The 22,078-nt window shown below is 43.1% G+C and overlaps 2 protein-coding genes and 1 non-coding gene across 3 annotated transcripts in view; 2 read left to right on the top strand and 1 right to left on the bottom strand.

The window, feature by feature from the left end:
- Positions 1-786: 786 nt before the first annotated feature.
- On the top strand, positions 787-905 carry LOC134402033 (5S ribosomal RNA). Its single transcript, XR_010025686.1, has one exon. It is a non-coding gene; the product is annotated as a 5S ribosomal RNA (ribosomal RNA).
- Positions 906-1,997: 1,092 nt separating this feature from the next.
- Positions 1,998-12,597, top strand: LOC134401745 (RING finger protein 151-like). Its single transcript, XM_063130957.1, has 5 exons — positions 1,998-2,213; positions 5,233-5,372; positions 6,459-6,621; positions 8,141-8,261; positions 10,774-12,597. Exons 1-5 carry the CDS (start codon positions 2,008-2,010, stop codon positions 11,005-11,007), a joined length of 864 nt encoding a protein of 287 aa, XP_062987027.1. The 5' UTR covers positions 1,998-2,007; the 3' UTR covers positions 11,008-12,597.
- A 1,315-nt stretch (positions 12,598-13,912) lies between these two features.
- Positions 13,913-22,078, bottom strand: part of VIRMA (vir like m6A methyltransferase associated) — a 40,267-nt gene continuing 32,101 nt past the window's right edge. The window contains 7 exon segments of the mRNA XM_063130956.1: positions 13,913-14,261; positions 15,532-15,675; positions 16,235-16,566; positions 17,486-17,652; positions 18,349-18,445; positions 19,727-19,887; positions 20,791-20,943. Of these exon segments, the coding sequence (XP_062987026.1) occupies positions 14,104-14,261; positions 15,532-15,675; positions 16,235-16,566; positions 17,486-17,652; positions 18,349-18,445; positions 19,727-19,887; positions 20,791-20,943 (1,212 nt within the window). The 3' untranslated portion in view covers positions 13,913-14,103.

Raw genomic sequence — 22,078 nt, forward strand, 5'->3', positions numbered from 1 at the left:
CACAACAGCCGAAACGAGCGGAAATGCTCATTTCTGGAAGGAGAACTGCAAAGGCAGTACGGCACATCCTTCTTGTCACTGTCTGAATTGTAGGTTGTTCGGTGGTCTGTGTTTGGAAATAATATTTTCTATAGCCCTATGAATAGTAGTCTTTTGTATACTTAATTGTTGCTTGGTTGAGGAAACTCAACAATTGAACTTGTTTCTTTGTATTCTGAGAGCAAAGGCGAGATAATTAAAAACAGCACCATTTCTGCGGAGCCATTTTAATAACACAGTAATCTTTATAGTGAACTCAACAGGCTATTTATATGAGAAAGAATTTACTTGTTGTAGGCTCCAGCACCTTATTCTTTGATCAGATGTTCTGACTGCTTTGTGTGCTTAAAGAAAAAGTATTAAACTTCTATATCTAATTATAGATGGAGAAATTGGAGACCTGAAATAAAAGACTTATCACTTTTTTCTGGTGCAAAGAAGCCTGAAATTAATGCCTGCATGTGGCTTTCCCAGAAAGGGGTCACTCTGTGAGACTGAAACATCATTAAATTGATTTTTAAAAGCGTAAGTTTGCTCTTACCTATTTTGGAGTTTTGCATACTTGGGAAAAGATATCAAATCAGTATTGCATCCAGGCACTGAACAGCCTGACTTCTTATCTTCACCATTTATCTATATTTTTTATTAATAATGGTTTTAATCCAGTGTTCCCCAACCTGGGATCTTCCGGATGTGCTGGGCTACAACTCCCATAATTCCCAGCCAGCAGTTAAACATCTCAAAACAGTCTACGGCCATACTACCCTGAACGCGCCCGATCTCGTCTGATCTTGGAAGCTAAGCAGGGGCAGGCCTGGTTAGTACTTGGATGGGAGACCGCCTGGGAATACCGGGTGCTGTAGGCTTAAATAAATAAATAAATAAATAAATAAACATCTCAAAACAGCATAGCATAATACAGTACAATAAAATCTCAATAAAAACAAAATCACATTAAAAACTTAAAAGCAATACACGCACCAACTTCTTAATAGCTCTTTAATGCCATTATTTTTACCCACCCTGTGATCTTTTTTGAGCTACCACCAAGATGACACTACACTCTTAGTGACTCCTTCAGCAAGGGCCCCCACCTTTCTAAACACTGTATCAGTTTCCCAGGGAACTCTAACCGGATCAAGGCTGTCGGGGGTGGGGGTGGGGAATGAACTCTTTCCCTGAGAACCCTGACAGAGATAAACTTGCACAGTCATTCCAGACTAGTTCTAATTAAAATCTAACTACAATTTGCTGAAACCTATACCTGACATCAGAATCGGTTCTTGGGTTACTTGGGAGCTTCATAAAACTCACAAGCCAATTCAATCCTTTACGCCAGCCTTCCTCAACCTGGGGCACTCCAGATGTGTTGGACTGCATCTCCCAGAATGCCCCAGGCAGCTGGCTGGGGCATTCTGGGAGATGCAGTCCAACACATCTGGAGCGCCCCAGGTTGAGGAAGGCTGTTTTACGCCTCGTAGATCTTTTAGGCACAGGGGCGATGTCTCTGATGTACTGCCTTGATCTTCAAAGGCAGCAGGTGAAGTGGCTGTGTTCCCCCATTTGTTGCTAATCCTATGGGAAAACCACAAGCGAAAAACCACACTTGTCCTTAACAGAAAACACTAAATGCAACAGAGTTAAGGAAAACAACATAAATGGCACCAGTAGTTACAACTCGATTACCATGTCGACAAATATGTGTACAAAAATATTTATTACATTAAAAGGAATTTTTAAAAAAACGTGTTTTGAACGAGGCCAAACGCGTTCTGATGATTTTGCCTTCCTCAGTGGCCTACAAAGACACAATGAAAAGATAAAGAAAAAAATAAATAAATACAAAGAGTGACACAATATCTGTAATAATAATCGAGTTGCAACTGCTGGTGCCATTTATGTTGTTTTCCTTAGCGCTAATTCTATGTGTTCATTCCTGTATTCAGCTATAGGGGCTTGAAGAAAAGAATGGGTTATGATATTGAGCGCTTCGTTGGCTACGTTAATGAAGGACTCCTGTGCTGTATCTGCCGGGATGTGCTAGAAGATCCTCTGCAGGCTCCTTGTGAACACGCTTTCTGCACTTCCTGCATACACGGCTGGCTTGTTCATCATAATAGCTGCCCAGAGGATCGTCAACCGCTGGATCTGGCTGTCCTCCGACCGCTTTACAGGTGCACAAGAAACTATTAAGCCTGTGGAGTAGCTTGCCACTCTCACTAGTCCTAATCCCGCACCTGTACAAATGCACTGGTGGGAAACGGGGGTCCTGTTTGTTCCCTTTTCCGAACTGCAGCTGCTTCCCCTGTTGCTATATGAAACAATAGAACAGCCTTCCTTAACCTGGGGCGCTCCAGATGTGTTGGACTACAACTCCCAGAATGCCCCAGCCAGCTGGCCGGGGCATTCTGGGAGATGCAGTCCAACACATCTGGAGCGCCCCAGGTTGAGGAAGGCTTCAATAGAATAAGGAAATGGGCTAGGTCAGAGTTAGGGCACAATCCTATTATTTATTTATTTATTTATTTATTTATTTATTTATTACATTTTTATACCGCCCAATAGCGGTTCACAAAAATTAAAACCACAGTAAAACACCCAACAGGTTAAAACACAATTACGAAGTAAAACACCCAACAGGTTAAAACACAATTATTAGTTGCGCCCTTGATGATCGGAAGCCCCCAAACTCAGAGGCATCCAACCATCCAATGCGAGACAGGATGTCAGGATCATGCCTGTTCTCCCTAGTGTGGAGAGTAGGGTTTGGGGGCCTGAATAGGACTCAGAAGTATACCAGCCAAAACAGGAAGGGGAGGAGATTCTCCAAGACTCTTCAGGAGTCAAGGATAATTCTCCCCAGAAACTAATCAGACAAGGCTCAGAGAGAATCTTCCTCTCGTCCCTGGGGACTCAGCTTCTGTTGGAGGGGGAGGGGACTTCAGAGTTAACAGATCCCACAGTCTGCAATAGTGTCAAGCTGGCGGAGTTGAGAGGCGGTCCCTTAGAGTAGCCACTCATCAGAGAACTCTCCAGAAAGATTCTCCCTAAGGTAAAGTGCCAATTGGACTGAGGGGAAACTATCCATTTTAGTTGAAAGGCAACTGCCTAGCTTTGTTAGGGTAATTAAGCTTAGAGGATAGCTACTAGCATTCACACTCGAATCAGGTGTGAAGAGACGTTTATTTATGGAATAAAGCTTTGTGGGTTACACCACGGACCTCTTTATTGTCTCACATCTCAGCAGGGGGGCTCCAAATCATTACACAGGAGGAGTGGCCAAAGCAATCCTCATTCCCCCATCTTCTTGCCATGCATTTTTCTCTAGGTGGACTTTTTTGCCCATCTAGCAATAGTTCTTCTGAGGGGAAGGGAAGGAGGCTGGCAGAGGCTCAGGCTAGCTCATATCCTGGCCTCCACAGTCTCCTCCCTTCCCTGGTCACTGAAACGCCCCCTTTTCCTTCTCTCTGATGTCAGTTTTCCAAATTCAGAGGGTAGCCAGCACTGTTCTTTCCACACCAGCAGGGAGGGGGGCGGATCTCTGACTCCCACTTCTGACATTGGAGTGCTATCTCCAACCTCAGAGGGGGGATTTCCTGGTATCCTGTGGCCCCTCAGACAATGTCTAGGGGCCATAGGATTGCTCCCTTAGTCAATTTCACTTTGAAGAAAAAAAATACTCTTGAAGATCAGGCATTATCTAGCAGGGTGCAGTTTGCTGTCCAATTGTTGTGAACACAACTATTACTATGGCTTTACTTTAAAGCAATGCATGACGAAAGTTTGGGGTTTAGGAGTGGGAAATGTTATTGATAATAATGGCCCAGGATGGTCAGAGATGTCTTTTTACAGGAGACATCTTTAAAAGATGGTATTTGATTCAGGTATCTTCAGTGGAGTGTTTGGAATGGGAAAGCTATTAAATGGGGAAGGTGCACATGCCACCCTAGCTAAGAAGAGGCAGCTGACGTAAGGCACGTGTGAGCAAAGAACCAAAAGCATTTCTGGGGGACAAAGGAAACAAGCTATGAGGTGAAGGTTGGAAAGTATCTCCAGGTGCCCCTCTCTGGGGAATGGATGTGGGGAAATGGATCTGCTAGTTGCCTTCACCTATGCCAGTGGTTCTCAACCTTCCTAATGCCGCAACCCTTTAATACAGTTCCTCATGTTGTGGTGACCCCCAACCATAAAATTATTTTCGTTGCTACTTCATAACTGTAATTTTGCTACTGTTATGAATCGTAATGTAAATATCTGATATGCAGGATGTATTTTCATTGTTACAAATTGAACATAATTAAAGCATAGTGATTAATCACAAAAACAATATGTAATTATGTATTGTGAAATATTTATTTCTAATTACAAATAAATGATTTTTTTGTCTTGAAACATGGTGTAGTATGGGTAACACTCTTAATATAACAGTAAACTACATTGCTACATTTTGCGACAGTATGCGTAAAAAGCCAACGTCAGTGTGAAGATTGAGATTGCTTTTTTCTCACCAAATCAGAAATTCTCAGGGCAGTCTTTGCAAGAGCACAACGAAGATCATCTTCCACAACAAGTCTACTCATTTTACCTCCAATACTGCTGCTTTCAACAGAGTAGCTGCTTGTACAGGGTGTATGTGATAGGGTTGGCGCGATGATGTCATCACTCCGGCCACTCGTATGTGGGCGTATCTGCATGTGGGCGGACCCTCCTGGAGACGGATAGAGGAGCGGTGTCTCGGTTCCTAAGACCATCGGAAATATGTGTTTTCCGATGCTCTTAAGCAACCCCTGTAAAGGGGTCGCGACCCACAGGTTGACCTATGCCAACTTTGCCCAACCCAGTGCCTCCCAGATGTTTTGGGTTTCACACATGTGCATTGGGAATTCTAAGCTATGCTCTAAGTATATATTTATAAATAAACCAAAGATCACAAAAATGCTTTCCGTGCTCAGTCATCGAAAGGAAGGTAAAGCCAGCAGCAGTGCTTCTGGGATTTCATTTGGGTCATGGAAGTGGGGAACATGGAACCATATAATTTCAGTTCGCTGATTTGTCTGTGCTCGTTACATGGCAAGCCTTCATTTTCCTCAGTTGTTCTCTGCTTAATTTTTCCTTTGTGGAACAAAGCAGGAGTACAAAAGTAATTCATCTTACGGTATTGCAAGAATGAAAAGAATTAACTTCTCTATCCAGATATATGAGGAACGATCTTAATCGGCTCCAGCTTCGCTGCAGGAACAGAGAGAGTGGCTGTGAAATGGTGTGTTCCCTGGAATCCATTGACCGGCATGAACGTGAATGTGAATACAGCCGGGTTCCCTGCTCAAATGATGGTGAGTGGAATGCAGAGACATTTCAAAATGGTGGGTCTCCATTTTCTCCTGAATTCAGTTCCATATTTCTAGAATTTTAGACTAGAGAGGATTCCCAGAGTTGGAGGTTGCTATTGCATGGCCGTTTGAAGTTTCTGTTCCCCTGTGAACGGGTCCCTGGGCAGCCATCTGTCAGGGATGCTTTAAGGTAGATTCCTGCATTGAGCAGGGGGTTGGACTTGATGGCCTTAGAGGCCCCTTCCAACTCTACAAAGCTATGATTCTATCTGATGCCAACTTTGAGTTGTATCCAATAAGGGTCGAACTTAAGTCCCATGCATTTTACTGGGTCTACTCTAAGACTAACACTGGATACATCCTGTTGGTTGAAGCAAAGTGTAGATTGGAGATGGCAGTGTAGATAGCAGTATTCCTTTCTCCCATGTATAGCTTCAACCTTTGGAAGTCCTACCCACCATTAGGAAACACTAGATCGGGGATAGGAAACATGTGCCCATTGGCACCAACACACTCCCAAACACCTTTCTTGGTGCCCTACCCTGCCCACTTATATTTTTTTTTAACCAGCATGTGTTAATAGGTTTCTGTTGGTGCTGAAAACTGTGGGTTGAAAGTGGTTGTTTATTGTGTCGGGACTCATATCCCACCTGCGCATTGTACTGTCTTATGGGCAGATTACTTGTCCTTTGCCATGCCTCTCATGGCAGCCATTTTGTGGTGCTGCCCAGGACAATTTCTCATCTTGCCAAAGGTTGCCTAGCCCTGCACTGGATAGATCAAGCGCTGGGTACCTGTGGCCCTCCAGGTGATATTGGACTACAAGTTTCTTCATGGCTGACCATTTCATGGTGGCTGGGGCTGATGGGAGTTGGAGTTCAACAGCATCTGGAAGGCCACAGATGCCCCACTCTTGCACTACATACTCAGATGAAGATGCATAAATATACAGGAAGCCCTAGCTCACTAACAGTTGACATTTTCTCAATGTCAAAAGAGGTTGGAAACGACAGAATTCTTCTGCCTGCATGTGGTCTTGAAGATAAAATCACTTACCGTGTTTCCTCCAATCTTCTGTTTTTCATTGAGGTTGCCCAGTTCAGGTGGAACGACGTAACTTGGATAGCCACTTGGCAGTGTGCGAGTATCGGAGCCGTGAATGCCCCAATGGTTGTGGGTACGCCATTCTTAGTGCTGACGACACACAGCATAACTGCGTGGCAGAGCTGAGAACAGAACTAGAGCTGCTCAGGTAAAGCTGATTGCTGTATTTCCTTCGCCGCTCACCTTTTAAGACCTTAAGCATGAATGAATAGCTACAGATGCAAGTCGTAGCTCTTAATTGCTGGTCTTTCTAAGCATCAGTGGATTCATTGACAAGCAAAAGGTGAATGCTAAGAACATAAGAAGACCCACGCTGGATGAGAACAGACTTACCTTGTCCAGCATTGTGTTATCATGATGGTCAACCAGATGGGAAGCCCACAAGCAGGACGTGAGCCCAGTAGCAATCTCCCACTTTGATATTCAGAGGAGTAATATAGGACCCATTGATAACATTATCCTCCATGAAGGTGCCGAATCCCCTTTTTAAAGCCATCCAAATTAGTGGCTATCACTACATCTTGTGGTAGATAATACTATAGTTTAACTATGCACTGTGTGGAGAAGTGCTTCCTTTTATCTATCTTGCATCTCCCACCAATCAGCTTCATTCTAGGTCCCCAGCTTCTAGCGTTATGAAAGAATATTATCCACTTTCCTCATTCTATGCATGATTAAAAGCACAAGTGTGTCCCTGCAGTTTCCTAGTATTTATTTATTTATTTATTTATTTATTTATTACATTTATAAACCGCCCCATAGCCGAAGCTCTCTGGGCGGTTTACAAAAATTAAAAACAGTGAACTTTAAAAAGTATACAAAATTTAAAAAATCTATTTGGTGGCTTGGTGAATGGCATTTCAAGCGTAGTGTCCTAATGGATTGAAGATAGGTCTGTTCGCCACTTTTTGGTGCCATATGGGCTGACATTGGAAGTATGCCGCAGTTTAGCACAGAGAGGATGAAAATGCTTCCTAAAAGGTTGTGTACTATGAAGTATGACAAGCAGGCAAAGTAACCTACATGGCTGATGGGTCAATCACAGTATAGAAATACTCGAAGTACTGTCAAGATGGCTAATATATAAAGCCCTACATGGCTTGAGACCACAATACCTGACAGAACGCCTCTCCTGACATGAACCTACCGGTACACTGCGCTCAACATCTAAGGTCCTCCTCCGAGTGCCTACTCCGAGGGAAGCTTGGAGGATGGCAACAAGGGAGAGGGCCTTCTCGGTGGTGGCCCCCCAACTGTGGAATTATCTCCCCAATGAGGCTCGCCTGGCACCAACATTGTTATCTTTTCAGCGCCAAGTCAAGACTTTTCTTCCAGGCATTTTAACATTTTAACAGCATTTTAACAGCATTTAACGTTAAGTTTGTTTTTAATGAACCCCAGAATTGTTGTTTTTAAATGGATACTGTTGTTTTTATACTGTTGTTTTTATGTTTCTGACGTTTTTTAAAATCTTGTATACTTTTTAATGTTTACTATTTTTAACTGTTGTAAACCGCCCAGAGAGCTTCAGCTGTGGGGCAGTATAAAAATTTAATAAATAAATAAATAAATAAATAAATATAATATGCTTAATTAGAAATGTTAAGTTCTTTTGGACCTTCGTGTTACAACTGAAATTACTAAGGTTAAGAATACTCTCTCTGTAGGTCAGAGATGATCTATCGAATGGAAGAGGCAAAACATGAGATGGAATCTCGTTTAGATTCGCAAAGGAGACATATGGTGCAAAAGGAGTCACTACTGCAAAACGAAATTGAAGAGCTGAAGGTAAACGGATTGTGTCATCATTTGGTTCTAGGCAAATGACGACTGTGGGATTATGGGAGCTGTAGTCGAACACATTTGGAGGGCACCCAGTTAAGGAAGCCTGCTTTAAATGGCAGCATTCTATGAACTGGTATTCCCAACTGTTTTATTCCATGCTGAACTCCCCATCTTCAAATACCTGCAGCGTCTCTTTTATAACCAGTGCTTTCAGCAGCGGGTATTGCAACTGCAATTCAGACACGCCAAGGAGGCATTGTTTCCGGTGATTGGTGAACCCTACCCAGTGCCATTAGATTAGATTAATTTGGGAGAATGACAGTCTCCTGTCCCAAATTAATCTGATTAAAAAAACAGACCTCTTCCAGATTGGCCAGGTATCTCCCACTCACTGAGACCTCTCCTTCCTTTCCCACGCTTAGATAGCAGAGAGGACTCTGCTCTTATAATAGGCCTCAAACACCAATATGAGCATGGACATCAGTGTCCAGCACTATTGAAAACCCTGGCTTCTACGCTTCCCCTGCTTACAGCTTCTAAGGAAGCCTTCCTCAAGTTGGTGCCTTCCAAGTGCTGTTGGACTTCAACTCCCATCAGCCCCAACCACCATGGCTGGTTCTTGGCTGGGGTTGTAGCCCAGCACATCTGGGAGGATACCAGGCATGGTAAACACTGATCTAGGGCCTGGTTTAAGGCATATTAGGACAGTAAGCAGCCCCTGCTTTCCTTGCTTTTAAGCAGGCAAAGGAATCTGCCATTAGCTGAAACAGCCTGTGCTCCAGGGGATTGGATCCAAAATAGGGGGGTGAGGGCAGATGACACCCAACCCTCCACAGAGTGAATGATGTCATTTGGTCCCTGTCTGTTGGGTAGATGATTCTTTCAGTGCATCGGCCGGGAACCAGCTTCGCTGTATGGAGGGGGTTTTCCGTGTTCGGGAAGGTTCACTTGTAGCGAAGCCACCCAGACTGGCTTTGCCTACCCTCTGCCTTTTCCTTTGGGTTGAGGACACAGGGAAGGTGACGGGCACTCAGTCAGCACTTGCAAGCATTCCTGCAAGTGCTGGCCAAGTGTGCAAATGCCACTTCTCCAAGAGAATCCCTTTGTTATCTACCTATCAATCACAGATTGGAGATACAGGGACTCCTCTCCCCACTTCCTTCCCAAGCTGCTGGTATTTATTTATTTATTTATTACATTTCTATACCGCCCAATAGCCGGAGCTCTCCGGGCGGTTCACAAAAATTAAAACCATTCAAAGTATAAAACAACAGTATAAAACCATAATATAAAATACAATATAAAAGCTCAACCAGATAAAAACAGCAGCAATGCAAAATTACAAATTTAAAACCATGTTATTTAAAATTTATAGATTGTTAAAATGTTGGGAGAATAAAAAGGTCTTCACCTGGCATCTAAAAGCATATAATGTAGGTGCCAAGCGAACCTCCTTAAGGAGCTCATTCCACAGCTGGGGTGCCACAGCAGAGAAGGCCCTCCTCCTGGTAGCCACCTGCCTCACTTCCTTTGGCAGGGGCTCACGGAGAAGGACCCCTGAGGATGACCTTAGGGTCCGGGCAAGTACATACGGGAGGAGGCGTTCCTTCAGATAACCTGGCCCCAAGCCGTTTAGGGCTTTAAATGTTAATACCAGCACTTTGAATCGGGCCCGGACCTGGACTGGCAGCCAATGAAGCTGGAAAAGGACTGGCGTGATGTGATCTCGTCAGCCAGTCCCTGTTAGTAAACGGGCTGCCCTGTTTTGCACCAGTTGAAGTTTCCGGACCGTTTTCAAAGGCAGCCCCACGTATAATGCATTGCAGTAATCCAAACGAGAGGTTATCAGAGCATGGATAACTGTAGCTAAGCTATCTCTGTCCAGATAAGGGCGCAGCTGGTATATCAGCCTGAGCTGATAAAAGGTGCTCTTTGCCACTGAGTTCACCTGTGCCTCAAGTGACAGTTCTGGATCCAAGAGCACCCCCAAACTACGGACCCGATCCTTTAGGGGGAGTGCAACCCCGTCCAGAACAGGGCAAACATCACCCTGGTAGCCCCCAGATCAAGGGAAGGGGCTTGGAGAGAGGCCTTCAGAGGTTGTTCAACTGTCTTTGGACCTGGTTGGGAACCTCTGCGGGTTGCCCACCCATGATCTATCAAATCCAATGTCTGAAACTCCTCCACCCTGCTCCTCACGCCCCAGCAAAATTTGAATTCCACCCCATTGCTAATTGTTACATAATGCTGTCCAAACAGCTCAGCAGAGAATTAGCACACACCTTATATAGTTGTGCAGCCTTTGGCTAAGAGGACAGTCGCGCGGGTCAGACTGGTATACTTTGCAGCCCACCGTGGCAAAAGAGAGGGGATTACACAACAGGATTTTAAGTATCATAAAGTTGTGTGGTGGGAACTGTAGTTCAAGGACATCCTGTTGGAGAAAGCTGTTCTCTTCCAACAAGAGGCGATCCAACACTTTCATATAGAAATAACTCATCACTGTGTTTTGTAGAGTCAGATGTCCAGAATGATGTCTGATGTACAGACCCTGATGACAACTGAAAGGCAGCAGCATCAAGAGCTAGAACAGGCAGAACTCGAAAAACAGGAATTGCTGGAGTTAATCAAGGGCCTCCAGAAAGATTGTCGATTGTTAAGAGATGGGAGCAAGAAAGCAACAAACGCCAGGCCTCTGACGCGTCTGGAGAGTATGAAACGAAAACCACGGGAGGTGACTGTCATATAAGCTGAAATAAGCTTTCAAGATCCTGCTGTGAACAGCTGGAATTACTGGATTCCCCACCTCTTCTATCTACATTTGGATGAGCTTCCAGAGGGCAAACACAACATTAAAAACAACTTGCCCTGAAGAACATGTACATAAATGGGATCAGGTCCACCAATTCATTTCTTTGGAATCCTCTTGAAGCCCTTTAATAGGATGTGGACAACAATGTTTGAAAGATAGAACACTTAGATACTAATCATTTCAGGGGTTAGTATTAGGTATTAGGTATTGGGTGGTTAAAAATATTTGCTTTTCATATAAAGAACCATTTTTGTCTATTCAAAGCTGCCCAAATGTTTACCAAAATATCTTCCTACTGTATGCAAATAGGCTTTTCTTCACTTAAACCACAGTTTATAGCCAAGCAAAAACGAGTATGCCTCAGCCCTTAGTCTAGCGTGTGAGAATTGTTGGAACAAATTGAAAGGCCCTTTCTATTGTGGCCATGCTAAACTGTGTGGCTGGTTCCGTTCCAGGTAATTAATAACCTACCTCAGCGACTGTCTCTTAAGCAATTGGTAAATTCCAGAACTGTTTGGCCTCATCCTGAACGTACACCCTTTTAAAAGGTTAAACAATAAATCCAACAGATCAGGTTTCAAAGTTAGAAACAAGGCAAGTGATATAACTCACAGCTTAAATTTAAAGAGAAAGCAGATTTTGCAGTGCCTTTAATATATTAAACAAAGATTTGGGAGATGTATGTGTAAGCCAAGAATGTACATGTGGATGACTACAATTAACAGGTGTAATAGTTACTTTCCTTCTTGCAAAACAAGTCCTAGGGCCAAGGTTCAGAGAAGGCTTCAGGTGTATGCAGTCTCTAACTCTGCTTGTAAAACATGTTTGGACAAGACCTTTCATTGTTAGAAGACCAACCTTAAGAATATTATTTCCATTAGCTCAAGCAAAGCAGCCTCCGTGTCTTATCGCAGCAGCTGGTCCATTAGAAGTGGGAGCTTCTTCTTAGTCTGATGTTTTGCTCATAGTCCTGGACAATATGCTAAGTCTGAGAAAGCTAGCAATTGTTTATATTTATATACACCTTTTTCAGTAAGAGCATGTGATCTTGCCTGCAACACCTTTAAAAGAAGTTACACGTTATGGGTTGTATCCAACATGAGTCTAATTTCAGTTCTACTCATTTCAATAGGTCTGCTATTGTATCCAATAGGGCCAATATTGAGTACAACCATATGAATGTAGATGCGTAAGACTTGATGAAAGTTAAGGCTACATCATCCAAGTGCGGTGTTCTTTCCTACCACAAAGCTGAGATATGAGCAGAATCTGTTCCTGTTAATGGACTTACCACGTTTTCCCACCACAAAGCCAGCAAACCTTGTTTCAAATGTGTTGAAATTATTTCCTCATTAAGCAATGCATCATGACGGGAAAATGATAGAAAGTAGCTTTTGGGCTAACATGTCTTCCAATACTGTAGCTGCTACCAAACATCAGACACTGAAACGTGTGTCAATAATGGTTACATTTTTTACATACTAGAAAATGTTCAATTTCTGAGCTAATAAAGCTAATTTAACTCTGTGTGTGTATGATTGTGTGTGTATGAGGATGTCTACAGATGTTCTGTTTTTGAAGTCAAGGCTGGATGTAAATAATCAGGGCATGTACCATGGTCAGAGACAGAAAGATGCAAAGAATCAAATTAAAGCCTTGTCAATAAACAGATGCATGGTAAAGGAAACAAGCCTTGAGGGGGAAAAATGCAGACTGCAGTTTATGTAGCCTTTAATGCCTGTAACCTCACCGGCTTCAGTATATTTAACTGAGACCTCCCTTGTCACTGGCTGGGCCACTAAAGTATTATGAAATGTTTACTACTGTTCCAACTGCTCTGTTTAAAAAAAAATAGCCAACAAATAAAGGCCAAAGGGACAGATGGGACTTTGCACTGTTGGAGAGAAGGGGGAGCAGCAGAGAAGGGAATAGGCAGGACTCTTAAATATATACTGCAAATAGTGTATATGAAGGGAGAATTGGCACGGATAGTACTGCACATACCTCATTCACAAATCTATGCAGGTACATCTTATTTTGAAATACAAACACTTCATTCCCTATATTTTTCATTCAGGGCAGACACCTTTTCCTTATTTGTAGTGAAAGCAACCCTCTCTTGTAGGTTATTTTTACTGTCATTTTATAGAGGCAATAAGGTAGGGGGGATCAATAAGTCTTGGTTGGCTTTTGTAGCCAGACCAAAAAATAAATAAATCTTGCAGCAAAGATCCTACCTGCACACAACCCTCCCCATAGATATTTCTAGTCCTCACATAGAAAGTTTAATGGAACTAAAGCAACCGAAGGTACAAACAATAATTCGGCACACGTAAAAAGAAAAGAAAAAAGATTTATGACTCTTAAGTCTATATCTAATCTAGATACAATGACAAACATACTCATAAGGGTGGGACCATAGGAATTGCAATAGTTTTGAAGGACGGGATTTTGAGAAGTTACATCGCATGTAAGGATGCTAAGTATATTACTGTAAGGTAGCCTAAAACACCTATATTACACATTCTATCTAGAATTCACAAAGGAGTTCTTCCTCTTGCCAAGAGGTTCACAGCCACTAGAAGTGATGATGCGATGTAGTGGGGGGCGGGGCTTTGCACAAGTGCTTCCCGCCTCCGCTGACCCAGCATCAAAAGGCTACAACTTATGCTAGGAGAGATAAACGGAGCTGAGCTCCACTGGCATGGATTTTAGCTTAAATGCAACGCAATGCTACAGTGGCTACATGCACGGGAGCAGCAGTACCTACTTACCGCCACATTGCAAGTCTCTTAAAGCAAACTTTAACTTGCTCTGTTGTGCCAGAAAATATAGGCAACTGTACACACACACAAAAAAAGTTTTATTGAAATCTCAGATCTCGTATCAAACAAAATTGGGTTCTTCCCAAAAACAAAAACAAAAATTCTTGCTGCCCTCAGATACCAGTAAGTCTAGCATTGGTCCTCAAGCGCTTTTTTTTTTTGTCACCATCTTGAAATGTTCACAGTCAGGATGTTCTCAAAGGTCTTTTTATCGAGTGAAAGAACGGACGTGGCGCCCTCTTCCACTGCCTCCACTAACAAACTTTCCTCTTGAGCCGCCACTCCCACTGCTATTTGCACTTGCCCAAGAAGGCCCAATTCCACCGCGGCCTCTGGAAGCACGATCACGAGGACTTGGCCGGTAGCCTTAAACAGAAGGAGAGATTATTATTAGCAGTAGGGTGGTGATGCCGATAAGGATCTAAATAAGGGTCAACCTGTGTGTTCTTACAGGTGGGCAACTTCGGCATCTCAGAGAGAAATTTCTCCTTCTTCCTCACCGGCTGCGCTCCTGCCACCGCAGGGGCGACAAAAACAATGACACAAAAACACACACACCCAAAAATCAGTTTGCCAACGAATATCTGCAACAAACCACTACAGGAGATTAGAAGTGAACAATTTAGCTTGTTTTCAACAAATCTGGCAGCAAACCACTTTTGGCATGTGTTGCTGACCAGCTTTACACTCTCCTCTGTGAGGCCTCTTGAAACAGCTCCTAGTCTATGGTAGTATTAGCAATTCAACATAAAGATTGCCCTTACGGTACAGAGAATCTGTGCCATCACACTAGCCAAAGGTTCAAGACACTGATCTACACACGACAGGAAGGCAACTGAGAGCCAGTGTGGCATAGTGGCTAAAAGTGTTGGACTGGGAGTCGGGAGATCCAGGTTCCACTCGGCCATGGAAACTCACTGGGTGACTTTGGGCCAGTCACAGACTCTCAGCCCAACCCACCTCACAGGGTTGTTGTTGTGAGGGGAAAAAATGAGAGGAGGAGGATTATGTATGCCACCCTGGGTTCCTTGGAGGGGAAAAGACGGGATACAAATGCAATAAATAAATAATAAAAATTAGGGTTGGAATTCTACGCACACCTACACAGAGTTCCAATGAATGTAAGACTTGCTACCAGGCCACAAACATGAACTATGAGGATTTGCTCAGAACATATTGTAGAATCATCACATTGAACAGCACAACCAGTGGCAGCGGGTGGCTCTGATACAAGTGGGGTGGTGAATCCACTCCAGGTTGCAATCAGAACTCTAAAGGAGTTTTACAGTTAAGACTGATTTGGGCTGAAACCCAAAGCGGATTCACCGGCCCACTTACAACAGAGCCACCTGCCTCCACTCAGCACAACCCTGGCTTTTGGTATTCTCCATTATAAACACGTTTAAAACTCCCATTGTTGCACTAGCGCATTTCTGCTAGCACCACGGTAGCATTAGATACTGGCCAACGTCTCTTTTAACTTTGGATTTCGCTGTGTTTTTACCATTTTTATTTTTACTTATTCTGCAAGGTGCAGCGGGTGCTTCAAATAGAGCGGAAAAGTTGGTATAAATACAAATATCACTGACTCAACTAACAGCATTTATTTGTAACATACTATGAAAAAACCACGTACCTGCAGAACTTAATGGCCTCAGAGGTGGAAGTGGGCCCCTGTTAAAATTGCTTTGGCCCCCTCTGCTTTCATTGTAAGTCCCTCGTGGAGAACTTTGTGCGCTCCAGCTAGACCCTCTAGCTCCTTCACGGCGGCTATAGTTCCCTAAATAAAAAACACAATCGCTTAGTCATTCATGGATTGGCGATAATTTAAATTTCTTAATATTCGATTACACATCTGAGTCACAGGGCATTGTGTTCATTTAAAATGAGAGAAGCCAGCACTATAGCTTAGCCAAGTAGAATGAGTGTTGGGTTCAAATTTGAGATGTAAGTCTTGCATTTGCCATAGACTCATGAATGGCCTTGAGCAATCTGTAAAACAGGAATAGTAACAAGGGTGTTGGGAGTGAGAACCAAGGAACGTAGAGCAGGAGTAGGCAACTTGTGGCCATCCAGATATTTTGGCCCACAACTCCTCTCATCCATCACCATCCGCTATGCTGGATGGGAGTTGTAGGCCAGAACCTAGGGAAGGCAAAAAATTCCCCACACCTGATGTAGAGGACTTGTATAACATGCCTTTAACCTGCAGTGATGAATAGTAACAGCAGTGCTAATCTAAACTTTAAGAAATATCCTGGATAAATGAATCTCTCTCTCAACTCAGTTTCGCAAAGGGCAAAAAGCCCACCATATTCCAAGCAGACCAGAGGACTTACCCTTCGAAGCAGGTGGTGTGAAGAACCTATTCTGGCTGTGAAAGGCTCCTCGCCCTCCTCGGTTCCCTGAGAACCCACCACGCGAAGAGATCTTCTGTGACACTTTTGGTGGCCTCTTGGGAGGAGGAATCCCATCTGGTGGAACCACTTCCTTGCTCTCTGCAGCCACAAAGTCGTCGACATGCATCGAGGGTGGCCTGCTTGTGTTCTGCTTCCTCTGACGAAAGATATCGTGGGGCCGAATGCCTTGGCCAAAGGCTCCCCTGCCTCTTCCTCTTGGCGGGGGCACAATGTGGGCCCTCTTGGCAGGTTCAATGTATTCGGATTTCCCACTAGGAAGGCCCAAAAGATTGGCAGAGTGATTTCATTAAGATAGTTTGACTAGCAAAACACATGAATGGCCTCTCCAGGCATCGATCGAGAGTGTGTGTGTATGTGTGTATTATATAGATGGATGGATGGATGGATGGATGGATGGATGGATGGATGGATGGATGGATGGGAACCCTGACACATTCTTCACAAGTCAATTAAAAAACATATAAATCTGCTGTTTGCAGAAGACACCTCTTCTTCCTATCCTTCCTAAGCTCACATCCACAGTTTCTTGCTACTGAGCCACATTAGTGTGGGTTGTTCAAGCAAGCTTTTTAGTGGCCATTAATACAAACAGTCTTCCCATAACCTACTGTTCCAATCTGCAGCATCTGCTAAACCTCAAAGCAAAGCCCAAAAGGAATTTCAGTGTCCTCCCCCAGCCCTTTTTTCAATATCTCTCCCCACCCCTTGGTTTAGGAGACATGTGGAGTACTAAAGGTTTTAGAGACTTGAGAGATGTTCCCTCCAATCCCTTGTCAATTCCTTCAGAGTAAAGCAGTCCTCAGGCTAGATCCCGCTCAGGTTAGTTCCATCATTATCCATCATTCAAAGGAACTCTTATTCCTCCACTCCTTTTTTTTATGTGTCCCAACCCCAAAACCGGGAAACTGGAATTTTCCTTCTTTTACTTCACACCACAGTTTGGTACAATCCATATGGAACTCAGGACATTTGGAGTGGTACAGTATATAATTGTTCACGTAAGATCACGTTTATAGGAAGTGTGCTGCAGCAGAGCAAAATCATGTGCTGGACCCCTTTAAATGGCCACAGTCCACCCAGATCCCACAATACCATGACTACAACTATTGCAATCAGTGCAAATGAGGGAAATCCAAATCCACTTTATGCAGGCACAAAGCCACTAGTTACCTGGAAGTTATGAATGTCTCGTGCTTGTGTTTGCCAAGTGTAAAGCCTTTTGTAGTTTTTGTCCGACCGGGAGAGGAAGGCTCTGACAAAAATGACCTCTCCAACTCCGCCTGCAAGTCAAAGTCACTGCATCCTTTTTCTGACAGGTCAATTAAGTCAACCTTTACCTGTAAAAGTGAGACAATCATTCCACTTAAATGGGTTGCCATCAATGCTGGCAGTCCACTAGAAGAAGAGAAACTGCTGGCAGAACAGATTTCCCACAGCCCCCTAACATGCCCTGCCCCGTTCTGCTCGGGGGGGGGGGGGGTTAGAGAATTTTCCAGAGCAGATTTGGGGGTTCACAGGAGGCTGAGAGTAAGGGCAAGTCCCACTGCACAAGTGGAAGCCTGCTTGTGCAATAGCAGATTTAACCCAACAATTCCCCCAGCCAAGATGGTCATACTCAGTATTATTCGAACAGGAAACAACACAACATAGGACCAAAGAGGAAGAAACAATCTAAATGAAGTCCCTGGAGGACTTAATGGAGACCAGGCCTTTCTGTCGCTCAAGGCTGCTTCACACCTTACATTTTTACCTGTTAATAAAATAATGCCACACACACACACACTTATCCAGTGCTCCAATTATGGGAGAAAAGGTAAGGGGGCCTTAAATCCACAAGCAACACGCTGACTCCGATCAAATCATGGCCCCGCTATAGTGACATTATATAGATGTAGAAGCCAGAGTTGGCCATAGCTCTCTATTGCCCCCCCCAACCCAAAATGCAAATGTCCATTTTTATTGAAAAAACACGCAATAAATATTCTATTTCCACCTCACACACCCAGTGCTAGTATTAAATCCAAGCCCTTTACCATGTCAAGGTCAGTTTCAATTTCTTCAGCCTGGAATGGTGAGAACCACATAGACTTCAGCTGGTCATCCATCACATCTGCCAAGACGTATGCAGTCCTGCAATATCAAATACATTTTTATTAGGGCTCAGCATTTGCTGTGTCCTCCACCACAGTGTATTCATGGAGTAAGTGTCAACCATTTACATTGATCAAGCCACTCTCCTCTCTTCCTCTAAACCACTTCTTTAACAAAGCATTTCCAAACGAACATGGCTTTACCATATCAACACCTCCACTGCAACCCAGAACTCCTATGTCCCATTCTTTGCTACTTCTTTACCAAGCCCTTGGTTTTTCTGTTTTATTGACGATAGACTGACCGCTCACTAGGGCAGGGGCTATATCACATACTAATTATTTAAAGAAGATACGCCCCATCCTTCTACCTCTCTAGAGCACTGTTCACAATCAATAGATGATAAATAAGGGTTTATTAGACACAAAAGCTGGAAATAGCAAGCAATGTTATAAATACCTAGAAATAGTTTTACACATGTTAGAAATGAAAGAACGAGGGGAGGGAATAGACTGACTCCATGTTTAGTTCAGAAGGGTTGATGAGGAGGAGGGCTTTCTCTGCCGTGGCACCCCGGTTGTGGAACGAGCTCCCCAGAGAGGTTCGCTTGGCGCCTACAGTGAACTCCTTCCATCGCCAGCTGAAGACCTTTTTATTTTCTCAGTATTTTAACACCTAATTTAACTTAAATTAAAACTTTGCTGTCTTAATTCCATATTTTAACCTATATCAATTTTTGCTGTGTGGTTTTATCCTGGTTGTGCTTTTTATATTGTATTTTGTATTTGTGTTTTTAGATTGTTGCTTGCTTTTATGGTTTTATGGTTTTAATTTTTTATGGTTTATGGTTTTAATTTTTGTGAACCGCCCAGAGAGCTTTGGCTATTGGGTGGTATAAAAATGTAATAAATAAATAAAATAAATAATAAAAGGAAGATTGGACTATTCAATACGTACATGGCTCTAGCCTTTACAAAGAAAAGGCTGACTCTGAAAAACCATTTAGCAATATTGACAATAACAAGGAGATGTCATGATTAACAAGGAACCACATCAATGACACTTGAGCAATTTGAATAAATTCCAGTTGTCAGGGCTTAATGACATTCATTACCAATATTTAATTGAACAACTCTCAGGAACTTCAACCCATCATCTGTGAGAAAAAAGAGGGGCTTAGGCTATGAAGTTGGGGATTCTCAGCTGTACTTCACAGAGCCCTTGTAAAGGCACGGACGTAAACCTGTGCCCAAATACACTAATCCACACGCCTAACTTTCATTCATCACAGTGGACACAGATGCACATTTGACACTTGACCTGTTATTGAAAAGGTGCTGGAGAGATTCTGGTGCGGGAAGGATTGGTTCTACATCTTGGTCGCTCAGAGAACAAGCTTCACCAGCAGATTCCAGCATCTGCCGAAGTCCAACAATGTTGTCCAATAAAGATTCCACACTGTCGTCTTCTTTAGAATGCTCCTGTGTGAGAAACACTGCCGTCACTCACTCAGAGAGGACTTAAATATTCTTGCTTGCCTGACAGATACAGCCGATTAGCAGCATCTTCTTCCATATATATTTCAGATGCATATTATCATGGATTTACGATTTTGTAGTTACATAATCCTGAATAGCAATTTCAGTTTAGACTTTGGCGGCACCTTTAAACTGGTAAGCTTTCATTGACCAGAGTCCACTTTCAAGTGCAGGTGTATATATGTACAGGAGGGCGAGGGAAAATATATAAATAATAGGTCCAAATGGCCTATGAAATGTAAGTGGTAAGTCCTATGTAAAACTTAAATGTATACAAGATGAACACAGGGATCATTCACAAGAACCGTAATTGGTGATACAGCTAGGATGACCATGTTATCACCCGCAACTGCTGTTGTGAATCACCACTGTATACCCTTTCTCTCTGTATGCAAACAGACAACAAAGAGACAAACACTTCAGGCGTCTGAGGAAGTGAACTCTAGTCCACATCTTATATCATAATAGGTCTTTCAGTCTTTAAGGAGCTATCAAAATCTGTTCCAATTACATGATATGAGTATTTAATGGCATAAGTGATTCTTAGCACATAACACACCTGGATGTACACCACGTGTGAGCCGCTTCCATGAATTGCAAACAACCTCCGATCAGAAGTTGTCAGTGTGATGTGTGAACCTGGACCGACTGGTTGTTTAGGGTCTAAACAATCCAGAAGTTAACCCAACAACAAACCACGGGTTAACTGCTGGGTTGTTTAGCCCCTAAACATTAGTATTACATAGCAGCTATTAACTTAAATTTGAACAATGTGTACAAAGTATCCAGTGATAAAGCAAGGCAGTTTAGAAATGAGTATAGAGTTTATTATGAAAATTACATTACCATAACTAGTTTCTCCAGTTCAAGGAGCAGATTTTCAGGAGTTTCTTCTTTGTTTTTTAACTGATATTTTAATTCTGCAGTAGTTAGACCCATTGTCCTAGTGGGATGGGCTCCATCTACTTCAACAAGACTTCCATCATCCCCACAACACCCCTAAGGTACATTAATTAAAAAGTAGCTACGTGAGAAAGTGTTGCAAACTTTATCAGAATTCACACCACAGCTATGTATAATATTGCAAACTGACATAATTTCCATGACAAACCAATGTGAAACATTAAAAGGTTTTTTTGCAAAGGCTGTAACAAGTAATTTTCTGTACAACTTGTTTCAGATAGGTATGTACCCATTCTGCTCTTTAAGACAGCCGATTCTTAAGTTCCGCTGGAAGCTGAAAGAATCTTTCTCCTCCTCAATACTCACATGGTTAAAAGGTCATGCGATAAATCAGCCTCCTCCAATTTGGTTAGTATCCAGTGCTCCCAACAAGTCTGTTGCACAAGTGGGATTCACCACTTGCACAACAGGGATTTAGTGCTTCATAAAGAAAGCTCCAAAACCAATGGAAACACCCATTTTGGGATCTGGACAGGTCAGCTAGAGCTCCATTGACCTGCTCTGTCCCAGACACGAATGTTACCCCATATTCCTGGTTCCGATCCAAAATGCGAAATCCCATGTACAAATGGTGGGTCCCACTGGCACTTGAGCAGCATTCAGTACTTCCCCTTGTACCCTCCAAATGTTGTGGATTACAACACCCATCAGCCCCAGCCACCATGGCCAATGTTCAGGGATGCTGGGAGTTATAGTCCCAAAACATCTGGAGGGCAGCAGGTTGGGGCAGGATGAGAGGAACATTAGAAAAGTAGAGCTTTCAGGACATGTTAACATGCAGCCCTGGCATGTGGGAACTTTTTTTAAAAAAATTAACTGTGTGTATCTTGCAGGGGAAAGTCATCTCAAAGCAGCCTTTCCCAACCTGGCATCTTCCAAATATGTTAAACTACAAGTCCCATCAGCCTCAGCTGGGATGATGAAGCTTGTAGTCCAACACATCAGGAGGCACTCAGCTGGGAAAGGCTGCTTTAAGGTGATACCAGCTAGAGCTTCATCCTTAAGCTTTTTGCCACTGTTAGGATATTTTTATTCCATCAGATGCTTAAGCTGCTGAGTTGAGTGGTTTCAATTATTTGATCCCTTGCTTTGTGAGTTGTTTTCACCTGCTGTAAATTATTTTCCTTATCTACAGTTTTAATTTTGTATTGTTTGTTGCTTTGATGGGCTT

The sequence above is a fragment of the Elgaria multicarinata genome, chromosome 7 (assembly GCF_023053635.1).
Source record: "Elgaria multicarinata webbii isolate HBS135686 ecotype San Diego chromosome 7, rElgMul1.1.pri, whole genome shotgun sequence".
NCBI classification, from domain to species: domain Eukaryota; kingdom Metazoa; phylum Chordata; class Lepidosauria; order Squamata; family Anguidae; genus Elgaria; species Elgaria multicarinata.

Coding starts and splice junctions, on each gene's coding strand:
- LOC134401745 (XM_063130957.1), top strand. CDS start 2,008: ATGGGTTATGATATTGAGCGCTTCGTTGGCTACGTTAATGAAGGACTC. Junction 2,214..5,232: donor GTCCTCCGACCGCTTTACAG/GTGCACAAGAAA, acceptor TTCTCTATCCAG/ATATATGAGGAACGATCTTA. Junction 8,262..10,773: donor ACGAAATTGAAGAGCTGAAG/GTAAACGGATTG, acceptor TGTGTTTTGTAG/AGTCAGATGTCCAGAATGAT.